This window comes from Sinocyclocheilus rhinocerous, unplaced genomic scaffold, assembly GCF_001515625.1.
Source record: "Sinocyclocheilus rhinocerous isolate Xijiao unplaced genomic scaffold, SAMN03320098_v1.1 scaffold475, whole genome shotgun sequence".
Classification (NCBI taxonomy): domain Eukaryota; kingdom Metazoa; phylum Chordata; class Actinopteri; order Cypriniformes; family Cyprinidae; genus Sinocyclocheilus; species Sinocyclocheilus rhinocerous.
In genome coordinates, this window is record NW_015646677.1 from 849,893 (window position 1) to 861,700 (window position 11,808).

At 36.6% G+C, this 11,808-nt stretch overlaps 1 protein-coding gene across 1 annotated transcript; it reads left to right on the top strand.

Moving 5' to 3' along the window:
- The first annotated feature begins 1,613 nt into the window (after nt 1-1,613).
- LOC107707990 (sodium-coupled neutral amino acid transporter 2) lies at nt 1,614-11,808 on the top strand. Its single transcript, XM_016512126.1, has 16 exons — nt 1,614-2,023; nt 4,288-4,416; nt 4,508-4,592; nt 4,674-4,789; nt 5,785-5,858; nt 5,934-6,026; nt 7,134-7,209; nt 7,614-7,696; nt 8,471-8,529; nt 8,662-8,799; nt 8,883-8,962; nt 9,061-9,161; nt 10,313-10,437; nt 10,527-10,671; nt 11,228-11,325; nt 11,408-11,808. The coding sequence occupies exons 2-16, from the start codon at nt 4,289-4,291 to the stop codon at nt 11,519-11,521; spliced, it is 1,515 nt and encodes a 504-aa protein (XP_016367612.1). The 5' UTR covers nt 1,614-2,023; nt 4,288; the 3' UTR covers nt 11,522-11,808.

Consider the following 11,808-nt stretch of genomic DNA (forward strand, 5'->3'; position numbering starts at 1 on the left):
GTATCTTCAGATAATGCATCTGATGGTTTCCCCCATTTTTTACTATGTAAAGAGTGTCATTTCTCCATGGATGCTACTAGTTTCAAAGGCAGAGCTGGGATTTCTTCCGCACGTTTTTCACACAGTGTGGAGACAGAAAAATGCTTTTGTTGATCCAGTCTTACCTATGGAGTCGGGGCGTCGCCTGGGGCCCCATGGCCTGTTTCAATAGGTCAGACATTCCAGCATCCGTGTTCTTTTGTGGACTCCAGCTCAGAGGCTGCAGTGGCCTTTAATCCGAGGGTAAATCACCGTAGACCGGAGTCCCACTTCCACTGGGGGATTTGGCCAATCGGGGGGTGATGAAGAACTTCTGTGCGAACGTGGTCAGGCGAGTGATTCGTTTAAGTTATGCTGGGAGCGAAAGAAACAACAAACTCGACTCGCTGCCCTTGTCTGCCGTGACCCAAAGCCGTGGGGTAGCACTCGTTCCCAACTCGTTTAATCTGTCACTTGTGTCTAACGTCATCTCAGAAGTTCCTCTTTTTCTAAAATTCCTCCTTTTGTTCCTCACGGCTCCTCTCATAGTCATGTGGTCCCATGATCTTATTCACTGTCATGGAAAAGTCATTGTCTTTGACATCTCAGTAGACACAAATAAAGTGTTTTGCTGCAAGTAATCTCAAAATCGACTCATTTAGGAGGAACTTCTGAGACAAAGGTGATTGCTAATTCATATCTGAGAACTTAGTTACCTCTCCTGAGCAATATAAGGCAAACTCTATAACATTTCCTCGCTTAAAGGGGTCATATGATGCTTTTTTAAAGATCATTATTTTGTGTATTTGGTGTAACAGAATATGTTGACATGCTTTAATGTTCAAAAAACACATTATTTTTCAAATACTGTACATTATTGTAGGTCCTCTGGGCACAGGGTGGGTTGTGGTCTATATCTGTGGTTCCTCTGAAGTCAAATTTTTGACACGAGCCCTAGATATTATATATTATTCCCACAGAGGAATATGTTATTGTTTAGATGCTGATCTTAGTTCTTTCAAACTTGTTTCTCCTAAAATCCAAGTCAATTGTTGACAAACGGCCAACAAACAGAGAAATAAAATTAACGTGCCCATAAGCTCAACTCATTTAGAGTTTAATTTAATTAGAGTTTATATTGAGATCTTTGACTTTTTAAGCAGTTTGAGATGCTTAACTCTTAAAAAAATAAATCTTTATTGGAATCTCTGGAGAAATTTTCACAGTGATGCATATATAGACGAACCATTTTTGTTTCTCAAAGAACCTTTCAGTGAACAGAGAAGAACCTTTTGTGGTATGGAAAAGATGTTCTTCATGGAACCATTGATGCAACAAAAAGAAAAAGGTTCTTAAGAATATTAAAACGTTCTTTTAAGAACTGATCGCTGAAATGTTCTTTGGAACCTTTATTTCTGAGAACTTGAAACTCTACAGAGACATTAGAGATTACTGTAATGCGAGATTACTCTGGTAGCTCAGGAAAAAGTCTCCATTTGCTCTCAGTCTAGGAGGCACATCTGTGATATTAAAGGTTTCATCTGTTAATTTTATTTCTTGTGAGCAGGCAGAAGGCAGTGAACTGCCTTCATGAGGCTGGGAGAGTCTCTCGTCTGGGTCAGGGCAGGTCTGTTTGTATACAGTCACGTCAGAGGCTCCACCCAAGTGTCCGCCGGCTGATGCAATGCGAATATAAACCGATCTCAGCAGCATCAGAACACGACTGTGATACCGGACTTCCGTTCATCTTCAACATTACTATTAATGTTACAGATTGTAGGCTTTATAAGTATTACAGTGTTTCTATTTATGTTTAACATACTTCAATAATCTTAGGATATTTATTTATTGTCTACCACGGTACATTTTTGAAGGATCAATCGTTAAGTTATCAGTTTTGTAATTGATCACTGGAACATTCTTCACGACTGGGAGGGTTTGGTCATTTTTTTCCCATTCACAGCAAGGAGCAGAAGAAACGGATTTGTCTTTTTTTATTCTTGAGGTAAGATCTCATCCCGGTTTGTCGTTATTTAATGTTTCAGAACAGTTATGATTCCCTGACCTGGTTTTAACCTGGTCGCACTGTTCTTGGCGTTTATTGTTTATTTATTTATTTATTTTCGTTTTTTGGGCCGGTTTGTCTTCTGCCGTTTCTCGGCGTGACTCATTCGTGTTCATCATCTTATTTCCACACTTCCGTTCAAAAGGATGCATTCGTTAATCAAACACACTCATACTTGCCTATCTCTAATGATCTTAAATATCGACATTTTAGAAAACGCTGTCAAAGGCTGGATATATTAAATGAGGTGATTTAAAGGGTTTTATTGGCGTTGTTTGATTTTTCCGGTGGTTGTTGATAAATGCGGGGGCGTCTGCATTTGGGCCGGTTTGTCTTCTGCCGTTTCTCGGCGTGACTCATTCGTGTTTCATCATCTTATTTCCACACATCCGTTCAAAAGGATGCATTCGTTAATCAAACACACTCATACTTGCCTATCTCTAATGATCTTAAATATCGACATTTTAGAAAACGCTGTCAAAGGCTGGATATATTAAATGAGGTGATTTAAAGGGTTTTATTGGCGTTGTTTGATTTTTCCGGTGGTTGTTGATAAATGCGGGGGCGTCTGCATTTTTCCTTCATTCTATCAATATTATCATTATTATTTGATGTTATACAATTATTCACGTGCCGTGGTTTGGGAGTTTAAACGGAAATTTAATACATAAGTTTCCTTGTCACGGTCTAAAATGGTCATCAGAATCTGATTAAATACGTTAAACGAGTCACCCAACAAGAATAAATACCTTAATTGGTTATGTTCCGAATATATAAATATAGACTGATGAGACGTCGGTATTAATACTTGATGACGATGCGGCGGACGCAGCGCGTGCTGATCTGTTGTCGGTGCCGGTTTGTACTTTTCCACTCAGCTCTCGGTGGGTCACGTGACCTGATCCCCGATTCCCCGGTTGCAGAGCTGAGGCGTTTGCTAGACCGCAGGGGCGCGCATTGACGATCCTTCAAAGATTTAACTAACCATTATGGAGACTGCTTTACAATTTCTGCTTTATGAAACAACAAACAAATGTTTGCATAGCATAGGCCTATTTGAGGTAAAATGCGTGCAAGTCTTTGTTTATATAGGCTATATTTAACTAATAATAGTAACATGCAAGGTGTTTCTCGCTTGAGAAACTTGCAGTACATTTACATTTAGTCATTTTGCAGACGCTTTTATCCAAAGCGACTTACAGTAACTCTACTTGCAGTAAATATTCAAATATTTACTTATGAGCGCCTTTGTTTCCTCTTATGTAAAGATTTTTCTGCAATGCTGTTGTTGGTCTTTAGAGACTAACCAATTTATCAGCTACATAGAAAATAGTGAATGTTGGTAAACAGTAGCCTATCAAACAAACCAATTACCTGAGGATTTCTTTCACAAAACACCAAATTAAAGCCTCGTGGGTGTGTATGTCCCCCCAAAATACCCCATTTTTCACCACAATGGTTGAGCAAAACCTAAATCCTTGCATGATAAGGAGAATATGCAATTGTTTTGCATTACAGAATAAACAAAACCCCTGCAAATAAAAAGATGAGTCGTTTTGAAAACGCTCCAGACATGGACAGCGGCAATGAGTACACAAGGTCTCTGGACTATCTCACCAAAGTGTCCCTCAATGGGTAAAACTGGCTTCATTTGATCTAGACGAGTCACTAGTAGTGACTAAATCATCCCTTATATCTAGATATCTAGATCTAATGCACTGATGTGTTTACAGAATGCAATATACCAATGTTATAATGGCATTTTAACATTTAGAATATTTAATAATAATTAATTTGAGTTAAATGCATGCAAATCTTTGTTTAGGCAATATTTAACTAATAGACATAAAGTGCTTCTCGGATATTAAAATATAAACATTCAATAACATCATATTTTGGGTCACATGAACCGATGCCTGTCTGTGGAGCTGAGGCGCGGCTCCGCTGAGCAATGTGTGAACATGGTATTTTTTTTAAACGATGGGGCGCACATTTGACGGTCCTTCAAAGACTTCTGGGGACACGCTATCGACTGTTCGGTTATTTCTGGTTTTGAAACAAGAACAACCAAATTATAATTAGACTACAATGAAAATGTGTTTTTAAATGATTCAGTAATGATAATATTTAGCTAATTTGAGGTGAAATGCTTGCAACTCTTCGTTTAGGTGATATTAAACGAATAAACTTGTTTTGCATTACAGAATGAGCAAAGCCCCTGCAAATACAAAGATGAGTCGTTTTAACATCGCTCCAGACATAGACAGCTGCAGTTCCAACAGCAACGAGTACATGACTTATCAGGACTGCTCCACCAAAGTCCCCCTCAACGGGTAAAAACTGCTTCACTTGACCTAGACGAGTCACTATTAGTTAATAAATCTTCTCTTATGTTGATCTAATGCACTGATGATGTGGTTACAGAATGCAATATACCGACGTGGACGCAGAAAGCCAGAACTTCCTCTCTGATCATCAACTGGGCAAGAAGAAATATGAAGCTGAATATGTAAGTGGTTGATCTGGTCTGAGAGGTTTCATCAGATACTGCAGTTTTACACACTTAAATCTCACTGTTCCTGTCTTTCAGAGCCCTGGTTCAGCGTCGTTCGGGATGTCGGTGTTTAACTTGGGCAATGCCATCATGGGAAGTGGAATCCTGGGACTTGCCTATGCCATGGCCAACACTGGCATCGCCATGTTTGTGTGAGTATCGTGCTTCTTTATATCCGTACGGCCAAAAACATCAGTTTTAAACATTTACATGCACATTTGCATGAGCTGATACTTTTCCATTTTTAAAAGTTTTTGTAATCTACGAACAGAATGTACACAAATGTCCCAAAATGACCTGATTAGAATAATTAGTGCTGTTAATGAGTACAGCAATTTGCCCCAGATTCTGTTCAGTGTAAATCTGGTGCAGCTGACCTGAGTCAGTCGGTTCGGCTCTGTTGAAGTAAGTAAATGCAAGTCGTGCTTCTTCTTAGTGTTTACAAACAAAGCCGTATGTGTTAATCTGGTGATAGAGGAGTTACTGCCGGTTATGTAAAGGTGCTGCAGGTGGAGCAGTGCTGCGTTTTTAAATGCCAAATCTCCAGGAATCCATCAAAGAACGACTTACGCAACTGAAATGGGATTTCCAGTGTGCACAGGAAAATCCTAATGACTTTAAACCAGAATTTGAGTCAGTGCATTGCTTTGAGTCAGTGCATTAAGGAAAGCCTTTACTGTGCAATTGAGGAATGGGTTAAATAGCAAAGATGTGACCGTCAGCTCCAGGCATGTGAAGTGGAAATCTACTGAAGGTCAGGCAGGTTATAATGGGATCAAGCGAGCTCCAGACAGTGGAATGAATGAGTGTGTGACAATATTATCACGTCTAATCCATAGTCACCTCCCTCTATCATGAACACATGTGTGTTTGTGTGCGTGTTCATAATGTGACTCATTACAGACAGTCATTTATGTCCAGTAAGTCAATATGAGCTTTCTGTTTTTCTTAATGCATATTCCTGGACTTTCTGTGCACAGTTTGTCTATTGTAATCTCTAATGAAAGTGCAGTTTTTCATATGAAAATGCTTTGCTTGTTTTCATATGAAAATGCTTTTTTAAAATGGTTAAAGAGAGCATTGCAAGCCAGGCGAGAGTTTGTGAGTGATTTTAATAATTCAGACTGTGTATTGTTCGTTTCTGCAGGATCCTGCTGGTCGCTGTGGCCATTTTCTCTCTCTACTCAGTCCATTTGCTGCTCAAAACGGCCAACGAAGGAGGTTAGCTTCTCTCTCTATGTTTCTATTTTTAACCGTGATAAGTATGAGTTTTAATGCTCTGCCCCCTCCGTCCAGGTTCTCTGGTGTACGAACAGCTGGGGTACAAGGCCTTTGGGATTCCCGGCAAACTGGCGGCGTCCTGCTCTATCACCATGCAAAACTTTGGAGGTACGACTAGTAATGTGAACCCAGCTAACAGGGAACCTTTGTTTTTTATAAATGTGAGGACAAAATGTTCTTAAAGGAATGTTTATGGAACGTTCTTGTAACTTCATTAATATTCAATCTACATTCTTGTAATGTTGAGAAAAAAATTTGTAGTTGATGAACATTCTAAGAAATGTATTTGTAAGATAACTAGACATTTTAAAGTTTTAGAATATAAAAAAATAAATAATCAAATAATGCATTTTGGATAGTTGGAAGTTAAGAATTTTTTTGTAACCTTTAAATAACAATATAATCAAAACAAGAAAACTGTGCATTTTAATATTCTTAGAACATTAAACATAAATGTTCAAATCATGATATATTTTGGGTGAAAAAATGAGTAGAATGTTGCAAGAAACGTTTTTATAAACTTTAAATAATGTTATAATCATGACAAGAAAACTCAATGTTTTGACATTTTAGAATATTAAAAATAAACATTGAAATTATGTTATATTTTGGGTAAAAATGAAGCAAGAAACGTACTTGTAACCTTTAAATAACATTATGATTGCATCCAGAAAACTGGACATTTTAACGCTTTAGAATATTAAAAATAAGCAATCAAGTAATGTTACATGTTGGGTGAAAATAAAGTTAGTAGAATGTTACATTATAATTGCATCAGGAAAACTGGACATTATAATATTATTAGAATATTAAAAAAGAAACATTCAAATGTTATTTTTTTGTGTGAAAATAAAGTTAGTAGAATGATGCAAGAAAAGTTTTTGTAGCCTTTAAATAACATTATAATTACGACAAGAAAACTGGATGTTCTAACGTTTTAGAACTTTAAAAAGACATTTAAATAAAATTTTATTTTCAGTGAAAATAGAGTTAATAGAGCATTGTAAGAAATGCTTTGTCACCCTTAAATAACGTTATAATCACGACAAGAAAACGGTACATTTCAACATTTTAGAAACATTTCAAAAAATTTCTTTTTTAGAACCTAAACTTGTTACCTGGAAATGTGCAGATAACAAGTGATATTTTGGTTTGTTTGTTTTGGTTTGGTTTAAGGCGCTAAAGTGTTTTTTTCAAACTCTCTTTCAATCCCAGCTATGGCAAGCTACCTCTACATCGTGAAGTACGAGCTGCCCATCGTCATTAAGGCCTTCTTGGACTCTAACGACAAGTAAGATTTCATTGATTGCCGTCACATGAGCTTAGATGATGTCCGGAGCTGTGCGAGGACTGGACAGCACAGGCCGATGCTGTTGTTGTTGGACTGGAATGTTTTCCAGCTCTGTGTAGAACAGTGTGAGCGCTTCATTGTACAGCTGTCCGTTCGGAGGGGGTCTGAACCTTTGAACGACGTTCAAAGACGTCGATTGAGAGCATTGTGACAGTGACCTAATGCAACAAACATAGTTGCATCAAAGATTCAGGCCCCTACATGGAGCCCAAAGGCCCCTGCACACAAAGCCACATAACTGAAACGCGCTCTAGAGTTTTGTGTTTGTGAAACAGGATGTTGCAGAACAGCTGCGTATCATTTCCTCAGCATGCTAAAATTGATGTCTGTGGTGTTTTTTCCAGCTCGTGGTACATTAACGGAGATTATCTGGTGCTGATTGTCACTTTGGTCATCATACTGCCGCTCTCGCTGCTTAAAAACCTGGGTAAGTGTTCCCAAATGAAGGGCAAAATAATAAAAGTATACCCTAAAATAAGTAATAAAACTATACTTTGCACACAGAAAATTGAGCCCATTCTCTGTACAAGCATAAAATACTGTAATATATGCTTCATATTCTTTATAACATTTTTTAGACTAATAAATAAAAATAGAATAAAAAATATATAAAAATAGAATACAGTTTTAGAAAAATTATTTATGTAATATATGAGGCTCAAGCAACAGTTTTCAGATAATAATAGATTATTAAATTATTAATAAAATTATACATAAAAGTAGTATTAAAATGAACAATTAATAATTATTTTTGTTATTATAATATGATCAAATTATAAATCAATACAATTATTATACAAATTAATGTAATACAATTATAGAAAACAAAGAAATGTGAAACGTGGCAGTTTTTGTGCTAATAAAAAACATACAATTATTAATAAAATATTCAATGCAAATATTATTATTATAATTATTTATTACTATTATTACTATAAAAATGTTAAATTCTAAATATATAAAATTAGAAACAATGTAGGAGTTTTTGTGAAAATTATGAATAAAATAATAAATACTATCATTATTATAATTAATACATTTTTATTATTATTATTATACAATTTGTTGAATTGTCTATAAAAATAATTAAATAATATAAAAAATAAATATAATACAATTTTAGAAAAATTCTATGTAAAATATAAGTGGGTGACTTATATTTCATAGTGTTTTTATCCTCATGGTTTGTGTTTTGTTTCAGGTTATCTGGGATACACTAGTGGTTTCTCCTTGTTGTGCATGGTGTTCTTCCTGATTGTGGTGAGTACTGAGATATTTGCCTTAAATTGCTCTTGTTTAACATAGAAATAAATACGCAAATGAAAGCTAGAGTGTCATTCCAGCTGCTATTGTTAGTCTGATGAGACGATCCCTTCTGCTTTTGTTCTTCAGGTGATCTACAAGAAGTTCCAGATCCCCTGTCCGTTACCAGAGAACTTCATTAACATCACAGTGAACGTCTCTCAGCCGCAGGTCAACACTACTGATGAAGAGTGCTGCAAACCCAAGTACTTCATCTTCAACTCACAGGTACGAGACGGATATTAGCATTCGGATATTTGCATTTGAGTGAAAGAAGTGTGTGGTGATCGAACTTTTTTGTTTTATCTTAGACTGTGTATGCAGTGCCCATCCTGACCTTCGCGTTTGTGTGCCACCCGGCTATTCTGCCCATGTACGAGGAGCTCAAAGAGTGAGTGCGACTTTAACTCTTCAATATAAAATACTTAATCGCTAGAAGTTGCATTTTGTGAGTTCAACCTTGCTCTTTCTCTAACCTCCTATCTGCAGTCGTTCCAGAAGGAAGATGCAGAACGTTGCAAATGTCTCGTTCCTGGGAATGTTTGTCATGTATCTGTTGGCTGCTCTGTTTGGATACCTGACCTTCAACGGTGAGCAAAACGCAGACTCACGGCCACATCAGAGCCTGACCGTCTTCCAAACGCGTTACGACACATGTTATAGTCCAATGCCAGGTTGAAATATACAGTGAGGCAGTGTTTGTTTTAAACGGAGGTGTGTCTGTTAGAGCGCACCGGATTGAACCGGCAGCAAGCCAGCGTTGAGCTCCGGTCGGTTTCGCAAGTTTTGGGAAAGAGTCAGAGACCTTCAGCTGTTTGCCGCAGCAGGAATAGAACACCGTGTTTGATGTTTTTACGTTTCCCTGATAGACAGGAAACGTTATGCAACGCAGGGATTTCTCAGACTCGGCGAAGGGAAAATAAACATTTTTGTGGGATGGTTTGTTTGACGTGCAGGGCAAAGTTACAGCGAATTTGTTGACAATAAAATGTGTTTTTCACCACTCAGAGGAGGGCAACTAAAACTAAACCTTAAAAAACATGTTTGTTACTTGAAAAAAAAAAAACATTGACTGAAAAAAATTATAATATTAGAAAAAAACAAAACGTTTTATTTAAAATGTAGGCAGGGCTACATTTCAAATTTAAATTTGGTTAATTAATTTTTTATTTTATTGTTTTAGTTATTGAAGTACCAAAATAACTAAAACTACTACTCTGAAAAAAAAATTACAAGTCTTTAAAATGAAAATGAAAACAAAAAATGTAAAAATAAAAACTAATTCAAATATGAATGAAAACTATAATCCCAACTAAAAAAAATATGTTCTAAGAACATTTTGCTAAAGTTTACATTAAGTTATGAAAATGTTATTTTTCAATGTTCTCTGAACGTTCAAAATGTCATTTTTTACGTTTAAAAAAATGTTTATCCTCGATTATGCAAAAGTTAAGGGAACATTCCATTTGATCGTTTTGAAAACAATTATATGAATGTTACTTTTAAATGTTCTCTGAACATTCTAAAACGACCTTTAACATTTAAAAAATGTTAGACGAATGAGGAAAAAAACGCTCCGTAATGAATGCATAGATAATGTTTTTGTGCTAATGTTTTGAGAACATTATAAAGACCAGATAACTTGGACAAATGTTTTATTAGCTGGGATATTATCTCAGTGGTCTGAAATAACACTTCAATTCTACAGTAAGTCTAAACTAAAGACTTTTTTATTCCGCAGAGGCCGTTGAACCCGAGCTCCTGCACACTTACTCAAAGGTCTATAGCTTTGATGTGGTGCTTCTGATCGTGCGTTTTGCCGTCCTGACCGCCGTGACACTGACGGTGCCCGTTGTTCTCTTCCCAGTGAGTATTCCAGCACATTTACAGGCCTGGAAACATACGTAAACGTTGCTTGCAGGAGTGTTGACCGAACGTTTTTTTTAATGTTTCAGATCCGCACCTCAGTCAACCAGCTGCTCGGCGCCTCTAAAGAATTCAGCTGGCCACGTCACATCTGCATCACCGTCGCTCTGCTCGTCTGCGTCAACATCCTCGTCATCTTCGTTCCCACCATCAGAGACATTTTCGGATTCATCGGTAGGTGTGACACAGGAAGTGATGTCATCACGTGTGTGTGGCATAGAGTTTATTTTGTAGTAATTTTATATTTCAATATTCTAGATTTTATTTTAAAACATTAATCATTAATAATTAGCATCATTAATATACTATTATAGTTTTTATTAATATTTTGAATTTTTATATCTTTTTATTTTCATTTCAGTGAAGTTTTAGTAATTTTGTTGTGTTTTTGTCATTTCTATTAGTTTTTATCTTTTTAAAAATATGTCTATATACTTTTTAGTAAACAAATGTTACCTAAATTTGACCTTGTCGATTTTCTAATAGGTTTTAAATATTTTATTTGATTTAATTTATTAATGTCTTTATAGTTTTATTTATTATTATTTGAGTTTTAGTTATTTTAGTAATAATAAATTAGAAACGTTACCTAGTCAACAAGCTGAAATAAAACCAGCTTACATTTTTTTTTTATTTAAGTTTTTAATTAAAATTGTAAATAATATTTGTACAAATTTATTTCAGTTCATTTTTATTTTAATTCAAATAACATTTTTTCTTCTCTCTGCAGGTGCATCCGCTGCTGCTATGCTGATCTTCATCCTTCCCTCGGCCTTCTACATCAAACTGGTGAAGAAGGAGTCCATGAAGTCTATCCAGAAGATCGGGGTAAGACATGATCTGACCAAACACATGTGTTCTTGACCTGCGATCGACTCAGTATGTCTCATCACACTCTCCTTCTTCTCAGGCGACTTTGTTCCTCATCGTGGGATTCATGGTGATGATCTGCAGCATGGCTTTGATCATCGCGGACTGGATCCACAACGCAGGATCTTCAGGCGCGCACGCTGACGGCCACTAGTGGGCGTGTCCTAACCCTGATTGACAGGCAGATGGGCGGAGCCGAGCCGCTTACGCTGCAACTGAGAACTAGAAGAAGCTGCTCTATTTTCAGTGCAGAGCAAAGACAAACATCCCATTCTGAGAGAATGTCCTGAACTTTGTACAGTATGCTGTTAGGCCACACAGATGGTGATCCACTCGTATTGTTGTGCTTCTTTTTTTTTTGGTTGATTTGGTTTTCTTTTGTGTTGTTCTTCCGGTACAGCTGAGTTTTCGGTGGTACGTCGCACAGGAACACGTGCATCA